Source organism: Leucopleurus acutus (genome assembly GCF_964270905.1).
Source record: "Leucopleurus acutus genome assembly, chromosome: 2".
Lineage (NCBI taxonomy): Eukaryota > Metazoa > Chordata > Mammalia > Artiodactyla > Delphinidae > Leucopleurus > Leucopleurus acutus.
The window spans coordinates 1495144-1519883 of record NC_139143.1 but is presented as its reverse complement, the minus strand read 5'-3'; the positions used below and the strand labels follow the sequence as shown (position 1 = coordinate 1519883).

General features: G+C 57.6%; 1 protein-coding gene across 1 annotated transcript in view; it reads right to left on the bottom strand.

Moving 5' to 3' along the window:
- LMOD1 (leiomodin 1) overlaps nucleotides 1-24740 on the bottom strand; it is a gene marked incomplete at its 3' end in the record, with an annotated part of 31921 nt that extends 7181 nt beyond the window's left edge. Inside the window, exon 1 of the mRNA XM_082856364.1 lies at nucleotides 24429-24740. Coding sequence (XP_082712490.1) covers nucleotides 24429-24689 — 261 coding nt within the window. The 5' untranslated portion in view covers nucleotides 24690-24740. The remainder of the gene's footprint in view (nucleotides 1-24428) is intronic.

The window sequence follows — 24740 nt, the reverse complement described above, 5'->3', positions numbered from 1 at the left end:
CGTTACTCCTGACCGTCTGTCCATCCATCCATCCATCCAAGCAGGCAGAGGGAGCTGAGCTCCGGGCTTAGCAGGAGGAAGCTTGGGGACGTGGGGGTGAGGGCCTCACCCGCGATGACCTTCCCTGGTGTCTCACGGGCTGCCTTTCGCTGTCCCTACACGCCTTTATCACGTCGTCAGAGTATCTTGGAAACAAACACGGAAAACCCAACGCCGCTGGACAGTGTGTGGAAGGGGAGCACGTGGGCCGGGGGCCAGTGCTAACGTTTTCCTGGCTCTGCGGACGGCGTATCGGGGGAAGTGAGAGGTTGGAGGCCAAGCTCAGATCTCCTGGGCTCTTCACTGCCCTTCCTGCCATCCGAGGAGTGGATGCCACCGCCGCCAGGAGCTCCTGGCAAGGCACGTGGAGCACACCTGACGTTCGTCCCCTGGGTGCCCGGTCGTTGGCACACACAGAGGGACAGCTCTGCACCGGGCTGGGGGAGGATGCAGGTGACCCCGCGTCCCCTGGAAAGGCTTGGCCCCTGGGGTGCAGAGAGGGCAGGCCGGGAATCCCCCAGGAGCCCGGGACTGGAGTGGGACGGGCAGCCAGCATTCCCTGGTTCCCCTGGATTTCACGTCCAGGCTGGCAGGAGGGGCCCCGTGGCCTCTGCTAAGGTAGGCTGGTGGGGAAACAGCCTCGTGGGAAAGAAGGTCAAAAAAAGGAAGGCTCCCACCTGCTCAAGGCACGCGGGGACGTGTGCGCCTGGGGGCCACTGCTTATTAGATGCTGAAGGAGTCAGCGTCTGCAACCCCGGGCCTCTCCTTCCCCATGTTGCTTTTCCCACATTACTTGGCACTGACACTGAAATTCAGAGGGCCTGTGTGCTTGGCAAGGGCCAGAAATGAAATAGACGGAGGCTTGGAAGTCAGTCCTGAGGACCCTGACCTGCCTTCCCGCCCGGCCCCAGGCCTGCAGCCCAGGACCGCTTAGGCAGACTGCTGAGCCGGGTCAGACCGGCGGGGCAGTGTGAGGCCCGGGCTGCTGGGGGAGGATGCAGGTGACCCCGCGTCCCCTGGAAAGACGGCCCAGGCTCTGCCTCCCAGCAGGGCCAGCGGGGGCCACTTCTACGTTCCCCACAGCCTCTCCTGAGGAAGCCAAGCCCCAGCCGGGGCCCAGAGGCCCTCGAGGAGTCTGCTTAGGCTCCCAGCCTCGAGGATGTCCGGAGCTGGGGAGGGAGGTGGGAGCTGAGAGGCAGCAAGACCAGCCGGCCAGCACCAGAGCCTGCCCCCCAGGATGGCCCTTGAAGGAAGGCGGTAAACAGGGAGGCGGCCCTGGGGACCAAGGTGGGAGGCTCGGGGCGGGGGCCCCTGGCAGCCACTTTATTCCACTTTTATGGCGTTACCCTCCACCTCTACCGCTTTATCCCAAAGGACGGAGCAGCTGGGAGAGGCTGCGTTTGCTTCTCCAAACCAGAGACCGGTTACCTTCAGGCCGAGACCTGACCCCCAAGACTGGCACCCATGGGCTAGTTTCCGGCTGCTTCCCCAGCGGCTTCCCTCTGGGCCACCACCTGGAACGTGGTCCTTCAGGACAAGGCTGGAGCCCCCCACTGACTACTCAGTTCTCACCCCGATCACCGCGGACGCTCTTGTTGCTGAGGAAGGTGCGTGGGTGAGAGTGAGATGAGGTCCTGCTAATGGAGGGATCACCTGCCGGACAGGGACCCTCGAAAAGCTCGAATTCAGAATTTCTTCCTTTTAAGGCTAACATCCCATTATATGTGCAGACCACATCTCGTCTGTGCACTCATCCTCGGATGGACCCTTGGGTTGCTTCCGCCTTTTGGCTGCGTGAATCAGCTGCTAAGCGTGGCTGGGCAGGGGTGTGTCTTGAGTTCCCGCTTTCAATCCTTTTTTTAAAAAATCGTTTTCACATACTTCATTATTTACTTATTTTAAAAAATAGTCCTCAAGTTTTAGGTTGTGCATTTTTTTTCTTTTAAATTAATTATTTACTTATTTATTTATTTGGCTGTGTCGGGTCTTAGTTGCGGCACGCGGGATTTTTGGTTGCGTCGCGTGTTGTGGCGCACAGACTTCTAATTGTGACCTACGAGTTCTAGAGCGCGGGCTCATTAGTTGCAGGGTGTGGGCTTAGCTGCCCCGCGGCATGTGGGATCTTAGTTACCCGACCAGGGATCGAACCTGCGTCCCCTGCATGGGAAGGCACAGCCTTAAGCACTGGACCGCCAGGGAAGTCCCCTTGCTTTCAGTCCTTTTGGGTCTGTACCCAGAAACAGCATCCCTGGAGCGAAACCCAGGTTCTGGCTTCTCTACACCAGCTGCCTGGACTGCTTCACCACCCAACCCTCCTTGTACCGAGTGTGTCAATCACATCCTTACAAAATCCTCAACCGTGGTCACAGCCACCATGCAAGCCCCGGCCTGACTCTCGCCCACTGCATGTCTGTGCTGCTCCGCACCAAGGCTGCTAGACACACCGCCTCCTGAGCCCCAGCTCTGACGGCAGAATGCCCGGGTCCAGCCTTTGCTTTCACGTGAACTTGGGGACCACAGTCCTTCCCGGGCTGTCCAGTGGCTTCAACAAAGTTGCATGGAGCTCTAACAGTGCCCAGCGCACAGGAGCTCCCGGCAAAGTCAGGCGTCCTCATTGAGCGCATGTGCCAGTCTACAGCCCCTCCTGCTCTCCTTGCCCCTGACCCGCCCGACCCCCAGTCTCAGCAGACCGCCTCCTCCACGAACGTCCCCGGAATAAACAGAAACCAACTGCGGGAATCCTCCCTCCTCCTGTCCAGGGCTCCCCTGCCTGGGGCTCTGGCTCCCAGCCCCACGCCCTGCACCTCCGCCTCCCAGAACCCTAACCTCTTCCCCTTCCCTGGCCCCCTCCCATCGCCTTGTAAAAGTGCTCACACCTCTCCCAGCACCAGGACGACCAGATCCTGCCTCAAGCCCACCGCCCCGCCCAGGTGCCCTCTGTCTCTATCCTTTTTACCCCAGCCTCCCCCAAAGAGTTCTTTTTAAATCCCTGTTCATCTCTGGATCCAACACAGTTTCGCCTCAACCCCCAACATTCCATGGAAATGTCTCACCCAGATCATCACTGACCTTGTTGCTAAATTGGATTTAGGTCTTTTATTCCTTATCTTGCTTAGTTGCTTGGAAAACATGTGACACTGTGGACCAGCCCTCCCCTCCCCCCTCGAGCCACCTCCTGGCCCTCTGGCAGCTCCTTCTCAGTCCCCAGGCCGTCCTCCTCTGCCTGCCCCTTAAACGTGGGTCTTTTCAAGGTTTTCCTTGAAGCCTCCTTCATTTGCTCTTTTAGACTCTCCCTGGGTCACCTCGTCCACTCTGATGGCATCAGCTGGGTTCTATGTCCTGGGGTCTCTTGAAGCTGTACTTCCGGGCCAGAACCCCCTACGGAGGTTCGGACCCTAGTAACCAACTGTCTAATGAACATCTCAGCTTACGAGCCCCAATGCACCCCCAAAACTCCACTTCTCTCCCCGCCACCACACCTGCTCCATCTTGGTGGGTGGGTCCCCAAACCCATCCTGATGAGAAGGGGTGGTGTAGCATGTGGGGGGCGGCGTGGACCCCTCTGCCTCACTCATCCCTGCTCCCCTTCCCAAGAGATTCATCCTCCTCACTACCTTCTCCATCCTCACCAGTGCTCCTCTGGCCCAGGCCCTGTCACCTCTCACCTGGGTCACTGCAGACCTTCTCACTGGCCTGCTCTCTGCCGGGACACTCTTCCCACCGCAGCATCGGGACCTTTCTGGAGTACAGATCTGCCAACTCACTCCCTTCCCTGAAACCTTCTGGTGGCTCCCCAGCCCCCCAGGGTAAGCCCTGACTCCCAAGACCTCACCCCAACTTGCATTCCTTCCCACCAGCCCCACCTTTGCCTTCGCCTTCGAGGGACCCAGACTGCGGGCTTTTGCGACGACGTTCTCACTGCTTGGAAAGCTTTTCCTCCTTTTTCCTGGTAAATTCTTACCCTAATTTTGAACCTTGAGGGATCTTAGCTTAGATCTTTAAATCAGCTGGGATTTATTTTGGAGTATGTTAGGAGGTAGCAATCTAACTTTCCCCCCAAACTAATGTCTGAGTTATCTAATGTCTGGATTACTTTTATGATAAGGAAAAAAAAAGTTGTTGCAGAAAAAGAAAAGGAAAGAAAATTGTCTTTAGATATTTCAGTTTCATAGCAAAAAAAAGGAAAAAGAAAAACAAAACAAAAAACCAAAGCCCCTCAGGTCAGCAGCAGCTAGGAGGGACGGATAGGGACAGAGATGGGCGTTGATTCCCCATCACGCAGCCCAGCGGCGCTGTGCCAGGACCCACCACGGAGCCTGACCCTTGCCCGGCCTCGTTCCAGCAACTATGCGGTCAGCGCAGTGATAAATATGAGGGCTGCTCAGAGGGCAGGGGGGCTCGGGCGCTGCCTCCCACCCAGTGTAAACAGTTCATCTTTACCTCCCGGGATGGGGGGTGCTTGGTGAACCCGGCACACGGGGCACTTTCTGCTGGCGTCCAGCGCGAGGCCAGGCCGCCTCTGTGTCCGCTTTGCCCTGTGCGTGGAGGGAGGGAGGCCAGCGTCTTCTGGGAAGCAGGTGACGTGGAGACTCGGTGGTGCAGCCCCTGCACCGAACACCTCACCAAACTCTGCCCCTTGGCAGCCTGAGGTCCTCGAGGGCAAAGACTTCGTGTGAAAGAAACGTGAAGTGCTGACCAGGGGAAGGACACCTGCCGGCGGGGACAGGGGAGACTCTGGGGCCCTTGCCCCCTCCTACGAGCTCCAAAAGCCACCCAAAGAAGGGAGGGGTCTGTCTGCGGTCACCGGCATTTCCCTGCGGGGAAGGGGGCGCCAGGTCAGGGGTGGGTCGCGGCTGCACTGGGCCTGCCCTGGCCAGACCCCCGCGGGCGGTGTGAGGCTGGAAGGAACCACCTCCAGGGCAGAAGGAAGGGTGTCTGGTGGATCTCCTCTGCCCCGAAGGCTCAGCGGCAGTGTCTCTGTGGGCCTCAGGGACCTGTCTCTGGCCGCTGGGTCTGGTGACTCAGGGTAGGAAGCTTGTAGCAAACCCCATTTTTGGAGAAACTGGGAAAGCACACGGTAGAAACAAACAAGTCGCTTTGGCCCTCTGCTGTCCGCCGGGCTCGGCTGCCCTGAGCGCCTGCAATTCGTCCCAGGCAGACGCAAGCCAGTGAGTCTGGAGAAGGCTGTAAAGGGCCGCTCAGATGCGAGCGTTTGCCTCCTGTCCCTCCTGCCGCCCCTGGGACCTCAGTGGGACCCAGGGAGTGAGATGAGCAGTTTGATAATTTTTAAGTAGCTTGTCTCAATTTTAGTGCTTATAATGATTATAAGAGATCGTTTCCTTCAATTTTGACATTGCTTTGTCCCAGTTATCTAGGGTTCATATTCCAACTTTCTGTGGCAACTCTATTTTACATAGTATTTTGAAAGGTAATTGTAACGTCCCTGGGTCCCACTGAGGTCCCGGGGTGGCAGGAGGGACACGCCGTCCTCTTGCCCAGCTGTGAGAGGGGGCCTGGCTCTCCCACAGCTCCTCCCGCCTGTTCTGGACAGAGGCCTGGACTGGGCTCTGCCCCAGGCCCCGAGCTCGGCTTCAGGCTTCAAGTCACCATCTTGAAAAGCTTAATTCCTGGACAAGGGGCCTCACACTTCAGTTCTGCACTGGGTCCTGAAGATTCTGGAGCCCGTGTCGGGCCGAATAGGGAAAGAGGAGGGAGGATGCAGCAGCAGGCGCCACGTCCCCGGAGCGGACCTGGGACGGCAGCCCCACCTCCCTGCTCCCTCACCTGCCTTCCTGACACCTCAGCACCCTCGGCACCGCTGTGCTGGGGCCAAGCTGGTCCCCTGCCCGCCTCACTGCCCTCTCCAAGCCACCTGCACCTGCAACCGGGGCCATCTCTCGGAAATGTCACCTGGTCAGTGGGGCCGGGCTTTTGGGATGAGCCCCAGACCCCTGAGCAGGCCCACAGGCTCTCGTGACGTGGCCGCTGCCCGCGGCTGTGCCCCGCCCCCTCCTGCCCGCACTCCAGTCACCGTGCAGGACACACGGCCTGGCTGCCTTCAAGGTGCTGTTCATGCCGCCCAGTGTCCTGTCCCCCCGCTGCCTGCCTGACTGTCCTCCTCCCCCCAACTTCTCCTCCTCTGCCTCATTCTTCTTTTTTTTAATTAAAAAAAATTTTTTAATATTTATTTTTATTTATTTGGCTGCATCAGGTCTCAGTTGCGACACTCGGGATCTTTGTTGCGGCACACGGCCTCTTTGGTTGCGGCACGCGGGCTCAGTAGTTGCGGCAGGTGGGATCTTAGTTCCCTGACCAGGGATGGAACCCGCGTCCCCTGCATTGGAAGGTGGATTCTTAACCACTGGACCGCCAGGGAAGTCCCCTCCTCCTTCTTTTTAACTTTGTATTTGGGGAAACTTCAACGGTTCATAAAACTAGAGCATAATGACCTCCTGGCAGCTCAGTCATCACTGTCTGCCCACCTGTGTTTCTCTCACCCTCACATTATTTCAGGGCAAATCCCAGGTACATCGCTTCATGCACAGACAAATCAGTGTGTATCTCTAAAAGATGGCAACTTTTGAGAAAGAGAGCTACGACACTGTTCTCTTACCTAAAAGGTTAATAATAGTTAATTCCTCGGAATGGACCATCCACATGCAGCCCAGGCCCTGGGCCGGGAGCCCCTCCCGGGTGGCTGCCCTGTAGCCCTCTCTGCGCTGTACTGGGACTAGATGGTGAGTGGCTTGAGGGCAGGACCGGCCGTTTATTTCTGTCCCCGGCATCTGGCCTGGCCCAGTGCTTTGCATGTAACAAATGTTTGCTGGGATGGAATGAAATATTTCAACCCTACCTGTAGGTTCCAGGGACTGAGAGCTCAGTTCTTCCTGAGGAAACCAAGCCTTTTTTTTTTTTTTTTTTTGAAGCTGACTCTATGGCAGGAAGCCCTCTGGCTCCACCCCCAGGGTCCCACGGAACAAGGTCCCCTCCACCTGTCATACTGAGCCCGTCATCCCAGTCTGACCAGAACTTTGTGGATCCTGATTCCGCTGTTTCCAAGTTCGCACTCCCTCTGGGCCTCAGGTAATCCACAGGTCTGGTGGGTGTGCCTCCCAGACCCCCACGCCCGCAGGACAGGGCAGAAGGGACGACAGCCCTGCGGGCCTCGGGGACCCCCCACGTTCCAGGCCCCCTGTGCCACCGTGAGGGGTCTCCCGATGCCTCTGGACGGAAGGGACCACGGGGATGAGGGACTGCTGGCTCCAGTGCCACCTCCCCCGCTGCCGACTCTTCCTGCAGGTTGTACCCCAGGAAATTGCCACACCCGAGCCTCCATCTCCCAGGCCTTGGGCACCTGCAGGTTGTTCTGGAAAGTTCCCTCTTTCATGCTGCGGGGTCGTCACGACTCCCAGAGGCAGCTCCCTTCCCGCAGTCGAGGTCAGGGAGCTGCAAGGGAGCTGGGACCCCCTTGTAGTAGAGTGAAAAGGCTGGGTCTTCCCGTTTGAGACACGCTGGTGGGGGAGGGTCAGAGCCGGGGACCAGCCTGAGCACTGAGCTGAGCCTTTAAGCCCCAGGACAGCTGGGAGGTGGGTCTAGTCCTTCCACTGCTGGGAGAGAAGTCGAGATCTAGCTGCCGGGGCGGGGGGACTTCCCTGGTGGCGCAGTGGGTTAGACTCCATGCTCCCAGTGCAGGGGGCCCAGGTTCGATCCCTGGTCAAGGAACTAGATCCAACATGCCGCAACTAAGAGTTCACATGCTACAACTAAAGAGGTGGCGGGCCGCAGCTAAGGAGCCCACGAGCCACAACTAAGGAGTCCACGAGCCGCAGCTAAGGAGCCCGCCTGCTGCAACTAAGACCCGGTGCAACCAAATAAATAAATAAATATTAAAAAGGAAAAAAATCTAGTGGGGGGAGGCAGTGAAGGAGGATGTCAAACCCTTACATCAGGGAGGCCACACACCCCCCCAGTACAGGACCCTGTGTCTATGCAGTGGAGGCCGGGCCAGGAGGACATGGGACTGAAGCGTCATCCCAGGGGGCCTCCTTCAGAGGGCTCTCCTGGGACAGGAGACACGCAAGGACTCTCTCAGCGCGAGGGTCAAAACGGGCAAAGCACGGGACTTGTTGGGCGCAGGGTGGAGGGGCTGAGACCAGAACCTTGCCCTGGGGCCAGATCACTCCAGACGCCAGAGTTCACGCATGGGCCTCACATGATGGGAAACGGAAACACACACTTTTAGGCAGGAAAGTGACGGTCAGGTTGTATTTGGAGAGACAGCTCTGGCAGGACGTGATAGGACCCCAGACCGAGGCTGACAGTGACCGCCTTGAGGTGAATTCTATGCTCATTTCTGGGGGACAGTTCATAAGATTTGGTTAAGTGGGGAAAGCCCCCAGGACTTCCAGCTCGGTTGACAGGAGAGATGGTGATGCTTTAAAACCATGACGTGGAGGATGGAGGGAAGGCGGGTGGGAAGTGGGGTGACGGCGGTTTGGGCCGGGATGACGGTTAAATGCCCAAGGAGCTGGCTTTAGTTAAGACCGACGGCTCAGGAGAGAGACCTGGGCTTGAGACGCACATCTGGGAGTGGCAGGTGTGCAAGCAACAGTGAAACCACGAGAATAAATACGGCAGGTCTGGAGAAGGAGCGTTAGGAAGACGGAAGGGATTTGAGGAAATCGCCACATTATTTCATGAAATAAACCCGTGTCCTCTGAGGTTAGCAAGACCCCAGTGAGATACACTTCACACCAACTAGGGTGGCTATGATTAAAAAAAAATAAAAACGTCAGATAATAGCTGGTGTCAGCGAGGATGTGGAGAAACTGGAACTTTCATACACTGCTGGCGGGAATGTAAGATGGTGCAGCCGCCTTGGAAAAGCCTGGCGGTTCCTGAAACAGCTGAACACAGTTACCCTATGACCCAGCAGTTCCACCCCTAGGTCCTATATATACCCAAGGTAAATGAAAACGTGTCCACACAAAAACTTACACACGCATGTTCACCGCAGCATTATTCATAACGGGCAAAATGCGGAAACAACCCGGATACCCATCAGCTGCTGTGGTGTAACCATAAACATTACTATTATTCAGCCATAACGCTAATGAAGTGCCACGCTCCAACGGGGATGAACCTTGAAAGCATGATACGGAGAAGGAGCAGAGCCCAGAGGCCCCGTGCTGTACGGTTCCACGCACATGAGACGCCAGCACAGGCGCACCCTTAGAGACAGAAGGCAGATGAGCGGTCGCCAGCGTCTGGGGGGGCGGGGGCGGGACCTGGGGAGGAGCTGCTCGTGGGTGCGGGGTGTATTTTGCGGCAGATGGAAACATCCTGGAATTAGATAGTAGGACTGGTGGCACAACTTTGTGAATTACTAAAAAAACCACTGAACTGCACACTCTGAAACGTTGAAGTTCATGGTATGTGAATGGGAAGATAATTAAAAGAGACCTTGCTCTTTATTATACAATGATGGGAGGTTATACTGAACAAAATCCTATTGTACGTACCGTGTTTATCTTCTCTTGCTTTAATTTCTAAAGGATAAAGATTCAATAAAGAACTGAAAATTCTTTCGTTCCATCGATGGAACACCGTATTAGACCAGCCCCACCCAATGGAAACATCGTGGGAGTTATACCAGCAATTTTAAATGGTCTAGTAGCCACGTTAATACAAAGGAAAAAGAAACAAGTGAAATGAATTTTAATAATGTGTTTGTTGAAGTTTCAGTGCCCTTGAATTAGAAGGGGCTGAGTCACTAACCCTGCAGATTGAATGTATCAGCACTGACTGAACTTGACCTTGAACCCATCACATCCTTCTGTTTCCCAGCGTCCCAAGAATATGCTCACGCGTGCACGCACACATGTGCACACACACCCAACGCCACGTCAGACTTCCCTCTGTGAAGATATGCATTCGGGACACACGCAGGAAGGGTTGATGACATGATTTCCTAATAAATCCTGTGTTGTTTTAAATAAAAAATACATGTTTGGAGCCCATCTGAAAACGATTTCCACATGTGATCAATGTAAACTTACTAGTGAGCCAGTTCATTCTTCCCGATAGGTCTGGGGTGTCTGTGTGACTCACGCTTGGCTCCCAGCGGCCACACCTCCAGCTCGGCAGCCCCACGTGGAGGGGTCCCCGTGCTGGATCCCGAGTGACTGCACTTCCCGTGTGGGCCGTTTGCTTCCCTCTGTTTATTCCCATTTGTGACGAGCAATAAATGCCCTAAATAGTAAGGGCTCCTGTGAGCCACAAAGACCCTTAGTGACCCAGCGTCCCGGGAGGGGGCGAGTGGAGAGACCACGGCCTCCACCGCAGCGGCTGCAGGACCTGGGGTGGAGGGGGTGCGGGGTGGCGATTCCGGGGCCGCAGGCTGGGTGAGCGAGCCCTGGGTCTGCATCAGGGAGAAGCCATCCTGGGACCACCGAGGGCAGGGTGGGCCGAGCCAGCTCCCGCCCCAGAGCGCAGAGGGCTTCCAGGCGTAGCACCTGCCCCAGGCGGGTGCACGGCAGGCATCCGCCACTCAAGGGGGTGCTCAGAAAGGAGGCTGAGAGACAGACTTTTTCTGTGAACATGAAGTCAGAAGGAGGTGTTCGAGAGCGTCCCTGGTCACCAGCTGGGTGACCTCCTCAGCCCCAGCTCCTTTGTCTGTCAAGCAGGTTAAAGCCTGTCTAGCCCTACACTGCAAGGCTGACAGGAGGGGAAATCAGACGGCGCCTGCGGGAACCCATAAGACCGGACAGGCCGGCAAGCGTGAGGTTCCCCTTTGGAGCCTGGACAGCTGGGGCTCGTGGGCGGATGTCCCAGGACGGCAGCTGAGAGCTCACCTGGGTCAGCTGAGCCGAGACACCCTTCCTCTGCTTTTCTGGGGGAGGGAACCGGTACCAGGAGGACTTGGTACCTTGGGGCGCCTTTGGGGCAGGGCCTCGGAAGCAGGAGGATGGACCAGTGCCCTCCCCTCCTTGACATCCTGCCCACACCTGAAATTTCCCAGGCTGGAGACTTGATTCTCTTTGTCAGTAGGAACAACTCTTTCCTCCCAAGTCCGAGGAAAGCCGGGCACGCCAGTTCTGCCACGGTGCACGCAGGTGACTGGTCCTGGGGGGGCGGAGGGCTGCCCTGCTTGGCAGATGTACCAACATCAGGAATTTGAGCCTCAAGAAGGAGCAGGGGTGGCCTCGCGTGTCCCTGTCCCGGGATTAGCCATCGGGGAGTCTTTTCTCCCCTTCCCTAGTCGGTCTCGCCCATCTGGCGAGAGTCTCAGCTGCGAAGTGTGTCAGTGGCTCTGTTTATCATGGGGTTTGGCTTAGTCTCTCTGGGGACAGGCGCCAAAGGCCAGGGGAAGGAGCCTGCGTCTGCGGATCCACTTGGGGACTTGGAAAGTATATTTATTGGAAACCATGTAAGTGTCCAAATATAGGCAAATGGCTTAACCCAGCCATACGATGGACCATAATACCCTCTGAAAACGATGTTCAGGAAGAATTTTTAGTGACATGGGAAAATGACTACTGTAATATGATAAGCAAACAATAATAACGAGCAGGAATCAGAATGTATGTGAATATGTGTGTTTGTGCATAAAGGTATCTCAGCTACAAAAGGAAAAGTGTGTACGCACGCCTGCACTCAGGAAACGTGACCATGGCTGACACCTTTAGCTAATAAGACAAAGAATTACTGGTTATTTTCTCTATTTCCCCTATGTTTTGATATTGTCTATAATGAGCCTTATGACATTACAATTATAAATTATTGTTTGAAGAAACAGCACCTCCGAGCTCTGTGTACCACTGTCTCCTCCTGCCTTTAAGGCAAGGATTACAGGGACGGAGAGCAAAACAGAAAGTCTCTCTGACCCCCGACCTGAAGGAACCCTGACCATTGGGACACTGGCGTCTTCAGCATCTGGGTCATCAGTAGACACTTTCCTGATGATTTGGAAATACGTTCTTTCTAAGTAATATACAGGGATAGGCACGCGGAAGACTCTGCCGTTGGAGTAGGGGAGGTGATCCATCGGGGGACACTTGGTACGAGGAAAATGGCTTGAAGTCAGCCCTCGTCAAAGGAGGTTCCAGGAGATGCCCTAAGGCGTCCACTGTATGTACTGAATTTCTTTCTCCTCTGTATTTAGAGTGGGACCAGCTATTTAGCATCTTTGGGAGAACTGAGGAAACAGTCACTCAGTTTTCTGCAGGGCTTGGTTCCCTGCAGAGCCCTGGTGAGAAAAGCTGACCGTTTATCTACAAGGACCTGCTCCCGGCTCTGCTCCGGCCTCACAATCCTGGCTTCAGGAGGGCCGGTGTGCATCTGCCTGGGTCAGGACTGGCCCATCCACGACCTTCCCAGTTATCACACCCCCACGTTCAGACCCCCAGCCGCCCACAGGTGGACCTGCGACACTGTGACCGGGGCTTTGCTCCCGCTCCAAGGGGAGACCTGCCTGGAGCCAGTTCTCTGCAGGAGCCATGTCACCTCCTCTGGATCTAGAGGCAAAGCCGCAAACTTCTCCAGACATTTTAGGGGAGAAACCAGATGGTGGGCGCTGACAGCCCCAGCTGGCTAGGTCTGGAGCTAATCATTGATATGCTCTTTAGGGTGTATCAGTGGCCCCCGAGACACAGGCGAACTGGACTGGTCAGGCTAAAAATGTCAGCCTGTGATCTCAGGTCCCTGGAGAGCCATTTAAGAGAGGATCCAGAGAAGGAAGAAAAATGGAACAAGTTAAAAATGAGTCCTTGAGTCTCGTTCTGTGCAGAACAAACTGAGGGGGAAATACGGCAGTGACCTCTCCCAGCGCTGGGGCCGTAGGGTGCAAACTTGTGGACCGATTTCAGTGGCTGTTTACAGAAACTGGAAAAAAGGAGTCACCGCCAAGTCTCTCTCCATTTGGGGATCTGGACACAAAATCATATTTTCCAGTAGTCTCCGAAGAGCACAGATTAATAAATAACTTCTGCAGGTCCAGTCAAGCAGGACGAGAATGGTATTTGCAAACTATTCATCCTCTGTTCATTCAACGTTCAGATGTGTTCTGAGCCGGGCCCTGCACTCACTGCCGGGGAGCGGGGCTGGGTGAGGGTCAGGCCTCGCCCTCTAGACGTGCGGGGAAACACGGCCACAGGCGATGCGGGAACACCGCGTTCCATGTGTGCGGGAAAGTCACGGCTGTCACCGGAGCCGAGCCTCCAGGGAGGAGGATTATCCGGGCTGGCAGGTCAGCACAGGCACAGAGGAAGGAGAGGAAGCCCCTTTGTGGGCCACCGTGGCAAAGGGTGAAAGTCAAGGGGACGAGCATTAGTAGCCGGGAGTCAGGGAGGTGCTGGCTTGCCCAGGGCGCCCTGGGCCGCCAAGGAGTGTGGGTTGGTGGTGGAAGCCGTGCGGAGCAAGGGGGTCTCACGCAGGACAGTGCTGGGGTCGAGATTGCAATCAATGATAAGACGCTGGCAGCTCGGGGAGGATGGATTCCACGGGCAGAGGAGGGGGTGGGCGGCGAGGTCATGACGCGCGATCTGAGCGACTGGGGAGGTGGACCGGAGGGGAGGACAGCGCACCAGGGTTCTGTCGCCAAGAGAAGCCGGGACACGGGCAGGGGGGCTAGGCAGCCCCCCTGCTCACCAAACTACAGAGGAGGAGGAGAGGCGGGCCCGGGCTGGGGCGATGGTTCATTTATTTTTGGACTAGTTGAACCTGAGACACTCGAGGAGCACAAGAGGCAAGTGAATGCTCTAGACTCAGAATGGAGATCTAGGCCAGAGGGAGTGGGCGGGCACAGGGGCTGCGGCCAGAGCCCTGGCCACAGCGGTGTCTGGACACCAGGGGAAGATGGGGAGGGAGCAGCTGCGGAGGGAAGGAAACCAGCGCGTTGGTCAGGATGCCAAGGGACCGAGGTGGCGTCGGAGGGCGCACAGGAGGCACGCGGGACGAGGACTAAAAAGCCAGCCCCCAAGGCTGTCGGTGCAGGGGCCAGGGAGCTGCGGTGAGATGGTGACTGTGGGGCTGCTTCCCGCAGTTTTGTTGTGAAGGAGGAGAGATGGGGCCGGAGAGAGAGCAGGGAGGCAGGCTGAGGAGAGACGGGCAGAGACAGACACGGACAGACAGACATAGAGAGACACAGAGAGACAGAGAGACACAGCGGGAGGGACAGAGACAGAGAGACACAGAGGATGGGACACAGACACAGACAGACAGACACAGAGAGACAGAGAGACACAGAGGGAGGGACAGAGACAGAGACAGAGAGACACAGAGGAAAGGACACAGACAGACAGACACAGAGAGAGGGACAGAGACAGACAGAGACAGAGAGAGAGAGACACAGAGGGAGGGACAGAGACAGAGAGACACAGAGGGTGGGACAGAGACAGAGACAGAGACACAGAGGAAGGGACACAGACACAGACAGACAGACACAGAGAGAGGGACAGAGACAGAGAGAGAGAGACACAGAGGGAGGGACAGAGACAGAGAGACAGAGACAGAGGGAAACAGAGGGAGGGACAGAGACACAGAGAGACACAGAGACACAGAGAGACACAGAGAGACACAGAGACAGAGAGAGACTGACTGAGAGAAAACCGGTGTTTAAGGGAGTAAAGGTTGCAGAGGACACAGGAGAGAACAGGATCCGAACAGTGCCTGGTCCAGAGGAGGGCCGTCTTTTCCATGCTGAGATGGGAGGGAAGGGGAAGATTACATACATGGACGCCTACACGTTTTCAGGTAGCAGAAGAGGAATTTGAAGGTATTCCCACCCGAAGCCTTCAAGGTTCTCAGTGAAACCTGGCGCCAGGTCATCCGCTGAGGGTGAGAAGAGAGCTGGGACAAGAGGGTTCCTAGAGGAAGGCTGGCTTCTGGAAGAAGAGGGGGATGTGCGGAGGTTTTCTGGGCAGCCTGAGGCCTGGCCGCGGCAACGACGACGGCAACGACGACGTACCCGCCACGTCATTCTCTCCAGGTCTGGGGAGCAGCTGTGGGGCGGGGCACATATGCCAGGGGGTTAGTCTCCTGCCGGCCCAGTGACGAAGGTGGGGGCCGAAGCATGAGAACCGAGGGTAATGCTGAGAATGACCGAGTAAGATAGAAGCTAAAGGGGAAAATAAGCAAAGCCGGAAAGCCTTCAAACACTGATGAGAAGTCTGTCCACGCTGGGGCCAAGGATGCAAGGGGCCACCGTTTCTGGGAAAGTTATAGTCTGGGGGTGGAGAGACCCGACCCGGGCCTCACTGCGGCATCCAGGTCTGAACAGAGTGACTGGTGGGCGTGTGGGAGGGCAGGATGTGTCCCAGGACGTGAAGGCAGGCGGTTGCCCTCAAGGATGGGCCCCAGGAGAAATGAAGACGGTGGCTATCACTTACTTAAATGCCTACTGTTTGCAAATTGCTATGTTAGACATTCTGCAAACTTGTGTGCCCCACCCTCACAGAGACTCCAAATTAGATAGGATCACCTCTATTCACAGGCAAAGAAATGGGAACTCCATTATGCGTTTTCTGTGTGGCAGCAATGCCACTCACAGGCACATCCCCAACAGAAATGAAATCGTAAGTGCACCCAAAAATGGACAAAAGTGTTCCTAACAGCATGGGTTGTAATAGCCCCCAAACTGGAAACAACCCCTATGTCTAAACAGTGAAACGATAAATAAATTGTGGCATATTTATACAAGGGGTTACCACATAGCGGTGCAAGTAAACAACAACAAGCAAAGCTACGGACGACATGGATGTATCTCACTAACATAAAGACGCGGGACAGGACACACACTGTGTGACTCTAAATACATGATTTCAAACGGGCGAGCTAAGCCTGGGGTTAGACGCCAGGGCTGGGCTCCTGTGGGGACGGACGGGAGGGGCGGTGGCGAGGACGCCTGGGGCGATGCCGTCAACGCACTAGTTCTGGTTCACTTTGTGGGAATTTGGGAAAGTCTGTATTTGTGTTTTGTACACTTTTCTGCATGTGTTTTATATTTCAATAAAGACGTGCGCTAGAGAAAGCATCCACTCTTGTCAATGAGACACAGGTAAGACACTGAAGAATAAGATGAAAGAAGGTAAACCTGGAGAACGCTCGGAGCTCATCTGAGGCTGCGCGGCTGCTGAACCCTCCGGCCGAGAAAGGAGCCCGGGGCCCCTGCTTGGCCTGCGGCCCAGGGCTCGTCCCACCGCCAGCCAGGCCGAGAGGCCCGGAGCCCCCCACCTCCCGCTGGGCACGATGGCCTTGGGGACAGAGGATCGGTGCCCCGGAGTGACAGTCTACTGGGTCTTGGAACAGCTCTGGCAGCTGTTGAAGCTGATGTTCAAGGCCGGGTTTCATGTCTGGGGCGTCTCGTGTGTCCCTACCTCACCAGGAAGCACTGAGCATTTCTCTTGGGACCTGAGGCATAACCTCTGACCTCTGACCACAGCCTCGCAGCTTCTCCCCTTCAATCCACCCCCGCCTGGCGGGGCGTGTCTTCCCAGAGCAGCCCGGGTACCTGGCCCCATGTGAGAGGCCAAGCTCCCCTCCCCCTCCCCCTCCCCCGACTCGCCTTCCTGACGCATCGTGCCCCCCTCCGCGCCCCCCCCCCCAGTGTGGGAGGTGAGGCCCCACCGTAGTGCGTCCCGCCATCAAGGTCTCCCTCTCTACTGACCGTCCCCAGCAGCACCGAACACGCTGTCATAGCCCTTCTTTTAAAACTCCTCCCGTGATCCGTGTTGACCTCCAGCTGCTCCCCACTAGAACAAAATGCAGAAAAAACAGAGAGCCGTGTCTGTGTGCTCCATCTGCCGGCCCCGCCATCCTCCTCGAGTCTTAACCTTCCAGAATCTCTCAGCAGGAACAGGCGTGGCGCCCCCCCGCCATGAGCCCCTTTCACCTGCTTCTAAGAAACGGCTCCGAGCCTCCGCCCTCCCCCCCAGCCTCCTTCAGGGCTCCTCCCCCTTCTCCAGCGCCTGAAGCGTGGGAAGGACGGAGACCGGTCCTCGGCCCTGGCTCTTCACCCACACTCGCTCCCCAAGTGCCTCTTCCAGGGTTTTCAGCATCACCTCCACACTTCGGGCTCCCAAACGGGCTCTCGCCGCTGAGCTGCAGACTCGCACCTGCGACCCAGCGCTCCCCGTGGGGCTGCTAAGCTCCACGAGCATTCTGCATCTGCTCAAATCCCCTGCTCACGTTGGTGAGCGGCGCCAGATATACCCGCAGCTCAGGCAGGACGGCTCACCTCACTCCTCTCTTTCCCCCAAAGCGTCAGCCAGGCCTGGCTGTGCTGCTGTGAAGTATCTCCCGAATCTGACCACTTCTCGATCCTGCCCTCCTGCCCTCTGTGCGTCCCACCGCTGGCAGAGCAATGGGTCCGCGCATTTTATTTTATTTTTCATGGAAAGGCATTTTATTTTAAATATAGCAGTGTGTACATTTCCTTTTGAAAACGGAGGTCAGACCACATTTCTCCCCTGCTCAAAACCCTCCAATGCCATCCCACCCTGCTTGGAATAAAACTCCAAGCTCCCACGGCTGCCCTGTAAGGCCCCGCCTCACCTGAACCGGCCCCGCCTCACCTGAACCCGCCCCGCCTCACCTGAACCCGCCCCGTATAACCTGAACCCACCCTGCATCACCTGAACCTGCCCTGCATCACCTGAAAACCACCCCATATCACCTGAACCCGCCTCGCATCACCTGAACCCCGCCCCATATAAACTGAGCCCGCCCCGCATCACCTGAACCCCACCCCATATAACCTGAAAACCACCCCGCATCACCTGAACCCACCCCACATCACCTGAACCCCGCCCCGTACAACTTGAACCCGCCCCGTATCACCTGAACCCGCCCTGCATCACCTGAACCCCGCCCCGCATCACCTGAACCCTCCCCATATCACCTGAACCCGCCCCGCATCACCTGAACCCGCCCCATAGACCTTGAACACGCCCCATATCACCTGAACCCCGCCCCCGTATCACCTGAACCCCTCTCCGTATCACCTGAACCCGCCCCGCCTCACCTGAACCCACCCTGCTTCACCTGAACCCAGCCTACTCCTGGCCTCATCCCCGCTCGACTGCTCCAGTTACAGGGCCTGGCTCGCCCTCTGACAGGCTACACCTGCTAGCACCACAGGCCTTGTGTTTGCTGTTCCTTCTAGACCGTCCCGTGGCCGAGCCCTCAGTCCATCCCAGACCTGCTCCCACGGCGCCTCTGGGCAGTGTCTTCCCTGACCCCTGGTAGGAATCTCCCCCCACCAAGACTATTGGTTATATACTCTTTCCTGAAACTAGGTTCTTCTTCTTTGTAACAAACAGATGTTACCTGTGATGTGTGTATATGGTCTCTATGAGTATTATCTGTCTCACCCACTAGAATGTGAGCTCAGGGCCAAGGGCCTCTCTGTCTTACTACTGTCTCCTAGCGTTTAGAAATTGCCTGTTGGGAACTCACAAAATAGCTGGAGAATCAATGATTTAGTGGAATCCGCCTCCCTACTTAGAAACACAAACATGATCCGTGAACCCTGCCTAAAAAGAGTGAAGGCGGGACAGGGCTCAAGGCCCCACCTCCAGGCCCCCAGCCCCCAGCCTGCCAAGTGCCTTCTCTCTTTTGGCCGCGCCGCAGGGCAGGGCATGCAGGATCCTAGTTCCCTGACCAAGGATTGAACCTGTGCCCCGAGCAGTGGAAGCTCGGAGTCTTAACTACCGGACCTTCAGGGTCAGGGAAATCTCCCCGCCACAGGCCTTCCGTGCCCTTGCCTAAACCTCACAACTGCCCTATGGTGGGCTTTACTTCCATCTTGTGGATGGGCATCTCGGGCTCCAAAAGGCAAAGGGACGGGGTCTGAATCCAGGTCCAGCTGCCTCTGGAGACCCTGTTCTGACCTCCAGACTCGCTACCTTCTGCGCCAGGGATGTTCTACCTTTCAGGTCAGGACGGGGTCCCGCTGGCACTGATGCGACAGCCTGAAGGGGCTGTGGACCCTCCTGGGGGAGGCAAGAGGGGGGTGGGAGGGAGAGGCGCGGGGCAGGAGGCCGTTCTATTCCTAGCTGTTTGTAAACACCCTCGGGACGACCAGCTGGTCTTCTCTGCCGGGGACCCCAGAGACCAGGAGGGTTCACAGGCCCAAAACCTCCCCCATCTCCCTTCCCCCAGCAGCGTCCAGCCCCGAGCCTCAGCCCTTGAGCCTGGGGGTAAAATAATTAGGCAGAGGCTAGAAGAAACCAGGCCACGGGCTGGGGGCGGGGCAGGAAGTAAGTAAACTCCCCCTGCCTCCCTCTTTACTGAGCTCCCGGCCACTCTCCCCGACATCCAGTCCTCACTCCCACCGGCAGTAGTTTTTAACCTCATGAGAGATTAAGAAGATTTGGCGAATACCCAGGCACGAAGTCTGCAGGATTCAGGGAGAGGAGGGCAAGGTCCCTGTGCCACTTTCAGCACCTGGTCCAATTCAACCTCACAGTAACCCTCCAAGGTCACCTGACAGGTAGCGTGGTCGACTCAGGAAGCCACGTTAAGGAGGCCTTTGGCCCAGATGGTCCTCAGCGCCGTGAGTGTGCTTCCTTCCTGAGGGGACTCACTGAGTTCTCTAGCTCGTAAGGGACAGGAGCTGGGTCACACCTGGACATCTCGGGCTCCAGACACCGGGGGCTCCCCCCACCCCCGTGTCCTGGGCCAGCAAACCGTGGGGGGACAGACCCGTCTTCCTTCTCCCGTTATGCCAGGAGAGGTCTGGTAAACAAGCTCAGGCTGGTCTGGAAAGGCTATTCCTGTTTATCCGACTTGGCAGGCATCGAATATCAACTACCCCCCCACCCCAGATGTCTGACACAGATGCTCGTCTCTTGGGTGGAGGGAGAGGCTGATGGGAGCAGATGGTGGGTGCGGGCTCTGGCCCCACCCTGGCCCCTTCCTGCCTCAGCCTGGGGACCCCGAGCCCCCAGCCTACCCGATCTGGTAGCAACCTCCCCTTGGTCAGTGGGATGCCCATCCCAGCCCCGCCCACCTGCATCCCCCAGCACTGCTGCACTTTCTGCGTGTTCGGGTCTCCATGGTCCTGCCTCCCTGTCCGCCCGGGCCCATCCAGCCAAGCTGCGTCCCTGCTGCCTCGCTGAGGAGAAGGCAAGCGCCCAGGGGCAGCCCAAGGGTGGCAGCAGGAGCTTCGCTTGCTGAAAATTCATCAAACTGAACATTCTATGCATACAGAAGAACCTATATAATACGTGATTAAGAACAGCAACTAAGACAAACACACGTGGATCCCACCACCTAGTTTAAGAAGTGCGCTTGGGCTTCCCTGGTGGCGCAGTGGTTGAGAGTCTGCCTGCCGATGCAGGGGACACGGGCTCGTGCCCCGGTCCGGGAAGATCCCACATGCCGCGGAGCGGCTGGGCGCGTGAGCCATGGCCGCTGAGCCTGCGCGTCTGGAGCCTGTGCTCCGCAACGGGAGAGGCCACAACAGTGACAGGCCCGCGTACCGCAAAAAAAAAAAAAAAAAAGAAGTGTGCTTTTTCACACTCCGGATGGACAGAGGCAGCTTTCAGATCCAGGGTGGGATTCTGAGCTGGCCGGGCCATCACCGGTGCCCGCTGGTGCCTCCCCATCACGTCTCCTGCCCCTCCGCCCGGCCTCCGGGGCTATTCTGGTTGTGTACGCATTGGGGTTAATCTCCTTAAGCAAGGAGCCATGCCGCCCAGTGCACACGGCAAAGGGCAATGGGACCTGCTGCTGCTGCTGGGCTCTTCCGCTTTCCCGTCGCTGCGGGGAGACCGCGGATGCTGGGCTGGGAGCTGAGGCTGCAGGGGCAGGGGCCACAGGGAGCTCAGAGGCTTTTTGGGCCCAGCAGCTACTGGCTCGTGGAGGTTCTCGAGTTTTCCCCGAGGGAGAACCCAGAAGGGCGTCCTCCGCCCCGGCTGAGCTGCCCTTGCTCCTGCCTGGGCGCAGGTGCTAATCCCAGCCCCCGGCAGGCCAGGGAGGAGGACGGAGAGGCAGGAGGGAGGCCTTCTTTCCCACTTGGGAAGGAAAGAGAACACACGGCTGACCCGCTGGGATCCGGTTCCTGAAACCTGAGCCACGACGACGGTTTCACTGAACCCTTGGCCACACACCTGCCAGGGCCGTCTTCCACCTGGGCGGGAGGACCGGGATGACACACACAGCCGAGGGCTCTGCCTCTTTACAGGGAGGGAGGGGAGCCAGGGGTCAGCTCTGTCAAGCCCACCCTGACCCCCTGCTCACCAGGCCGAGCTAGCACGTGTTCCCCAGAACCACACCAGCTGCACAAGAAAGCAGACTCGGCAACAATGTGACGGGAGGACAGGATGGGCCGGGGTGGGGTTGGCACAAGTGGCGTTGGAGGCCTCAGATCAGGCAAGGTGCCTGACACTGGCAGGGGCAGGGAAAGGCAGGGAAGACTCCCTGGAGGAAGTGGTACCTGAGACCCAAGGACAGATAGGAGCTGACCTGGAGGAAGCAGGGGGTGGGGAAGAAGCAGAGCGAGGTCCCTTCCACAGCGAGACCCACCCAGTCTGCATATGAACCTTGGGGACCCCGCCCCAGGAAGAGCCAGAGTGTAGCACCCACACTGGGCCCGCCTTCCACTCTTGTCTCTACGTATTAAATACAAAACCCACACTGGGCCCGCCTTCTACTCTTGTCTCTATGTATTAAACACAAAAACAAACAGCATTTTACTATGGAAGATCTGAAACATATACACAGAAGTAGAGAGATGAGTATAATAGCACAGTGCGGACTCACCACCAGCTTCAACACGTCAGCAACTGTCTACCAGCGGACAGTCTCATGTCATCTATACCCTGCCCACTTCCCCCCCGGCCGCAGTACTTTAAAGCAAATTCCCTAATCCTAGCAGGGTTTTTCCCATAAGTGTTTTAGTGTCCGCATCTAAAAGATAAGGATCCTTTAACAAGTATGCCCACGGGCTTCCCTGGTGGCGCAGTGGTTAAGAATCCACTTGCCAATACAGGGGACACGGGTTCAAGCCCTGGTCCGGGAAGAGCCCACATGCTGTGCAGCAACTAAGCCCGTGCGTCACAACTACTGAGCCTGCCCTCTAGAGCCCTCGAGCCACAACTACTGAGCCCACGTGCCGCAACTACTGAAGCCCGCACGCCTAGAGCCTGTGCTCCGCAACAAGAGAAGCCACAACAGTGAGAAGCCCAAGGATCGCAACGAACAGTAGCCCCCACTCGCCGCAACTAGAGAAAGCCCGCGCGCAGCAACGAAGACCCCATGCAGCCAAAATAAATAAATTAATTAAATAAATACAAAAAAAGACAAAAGTGCGCCCACAACACCGTCATCAAGTCAGGCGACGCCTGCTCCTTACTCTCTGCTTAGAGGCAGCTCTGGCACCGCCCTCCCAGCCGCATGGCTCCTGGGCTTCTTGACCCAGACAGCCGACACGCTGGAGCTGCAGTTTTGCCTTCGAACCAGCCCGATGGAGTCGATGGAGTCGATGAGGTGGACGCTCCAGCCTCACTGTGGGGATGAGGCGACCAAGGCAGGTCACAGTGCAGGACTCTGGTCCTCAGACCACGGGTTTCAAAGCAGAGCTCGTACCAGGCTCGAGTTCTGCTAAGGGTGCTGACGAAGCCGCGTCCCCGAGTTTGTGCCCCCTCCCCAGGTGACACGGGTGACTCTGCCCACGGCCCGGGAGCCACCGAGCTGCATGGGCCCCCAGCCTGGGGGAGGAAGCGGTGTGGGGTGTGGAGGACCGACAGCCTCCCTCCAAGGGAAAAGGCCTAGGGGTGCCTTCCCCACGGGCGTCATGTGTCCCCTGCCTCGGGCTCTGCCTGCGAGACAAGTGTCCACCTGGTGCTAACCGGCCGGCCGGGAGGGAGGCCTGTGAGGGTGAGCCCCTCACATGCTCTGCGGCCTGAACGCCTTGCTTTGGGATCAGCAGTGTTTCCTGCTTGTGTTTCACCTCCGGGGACCTTCGCAGCTGTGGGCTCAGAGCCTGGGGACTGGGTGCCAGGGGTCCAGTGGGGCGTTGACAGAGATGCCAGCCCCCGGGGAGCGTCTTGCTTCCTTCCGTGCGTCCCAGCAGCAAGTCCCCGCGTCCTCTCATTTCCCACCGAGGCGGTAGTATCTACCCAGTGCGTCGGAGCTGCACCTGGACCTTGCCCACAGGATAATAAACGGTAACTGACCTAAAATGCTACCGCTATGTGAGTTCCCGGTGCACAGCAGAGTGATTTGATAGTTCTGTGTGTTACGAGACGACCCCTACCCTACCAGGCTTTTGGCATAGCTTTAAACACAGGCCGGGGTGGCAGGGGCAGGCCGGGCGCCAGCCCCCCACTTGCCCCAGCCTCTGCCCCTCTGCTGTTGCTTCCCAACCTCGAGGGGCCACGCGTGCCCACCGGCGGGCGCTGCAGCTAGTGTCCCCGCCGGACGCCTCGCAGGAGTTTCAGGTGATGGCGCACAGGGAGGTGGCCGGCGAGGTCCAGGCCGGGGGGGTGGGGAGGCGGCACACAGCAGAGCAGTCTCCCCAGCAGACACTCCTGACCTGGAGGAAGGGTGTCTGCGGAGTCGTCCTCCAGCCGAGGCCAGGCTCCTTTGTCCCAAGAAAACCCACATATGAGCGCACGGCAGAAACCCGGGAAAACCCAGAAAGCCACTTCGCTTAAGCCCATCCTAGATGTGCGCAGACGCTTCCCCAGCGGTCACCCCTGCCCCTCCTCTGTCCCCTCCTGGTGGCAAAACACCTGGTGGCTGGGAAAGAGCTTCATCCCCCAGCCAAGGGGCCTTACCCCCAAAAGGGGGCCTGCTCCCTCAAGAGGCTCCTCCAGAAAGTGCAGACCCCACCTCCCCCGGGAATGAGACGGACGGGAGCTGTGGGTGAAGGTGCAGACCTTGGCCTGTCTCCACTGCCCTGGGAAGCCCATCTGACCAGCTGCCTCACACGGTCCACATGCCACGAGATGCCCAGAGGCCTTGAAAGCGAGCTGTTCTCCCCAAGGACTGGACTGCAAGCCCAGTCTCCCTTCCTGCCAGGAGGGTGGGATGAATGGGAAGGAAAAAAGCCAGGTGTGGGCGTCCGGGTGGAGTCAACCCGACAGTGACCACCCCAAGGGCGTTCCCCTCCAGCTCCCAAGTTGCTAGCAGCCCCGCGTGATACGTGGGTGCAGGTCCCCCCGACACATCCGACCTCTGCTTCATGAGACGGCAAATAGGGGTAAGGGGCTCACACGGCCAGTTCAGGTTATGACAATCGGTTCTGAAACATTCAATCCTTTGCCAGCGAGAACTCTTCTTCTAAGGAAAGAGCATCCTCATCGCGGCGTCGGGGTCTCCCCCCTCCCCCTCCCTCCCCTCCCCCTCTTCTCCCTTCCCCCTCCCCCGCCCCCCGCCCCACTCACATCTATGGACATCTCCCTCTGGATAAGCTTCTTGGTCTCCTTTTCGCAGAAGTTGAGCATGGCTTCCCGGTTGTACACGCCCGTGGACGACTTCTCCGTCTGGTTCCTCTGGCGCAGCCCCACGGGGACGCTCCCGTCTGGGTCCACCACGTCCAGCTCCTTCTCCAGCTCCGCCATCTCCTCAGGAGACAGGGTGGACAGCAGGCTGTCGATGTCGGGGTCCTCGCTCACCTGCCGGCGATACTTGGCTACCTTGGACATCTTGGCAAAGTGGGCTGCTGCTCTCGTGAGGGCTGCGGGGAGGTCCTGGTG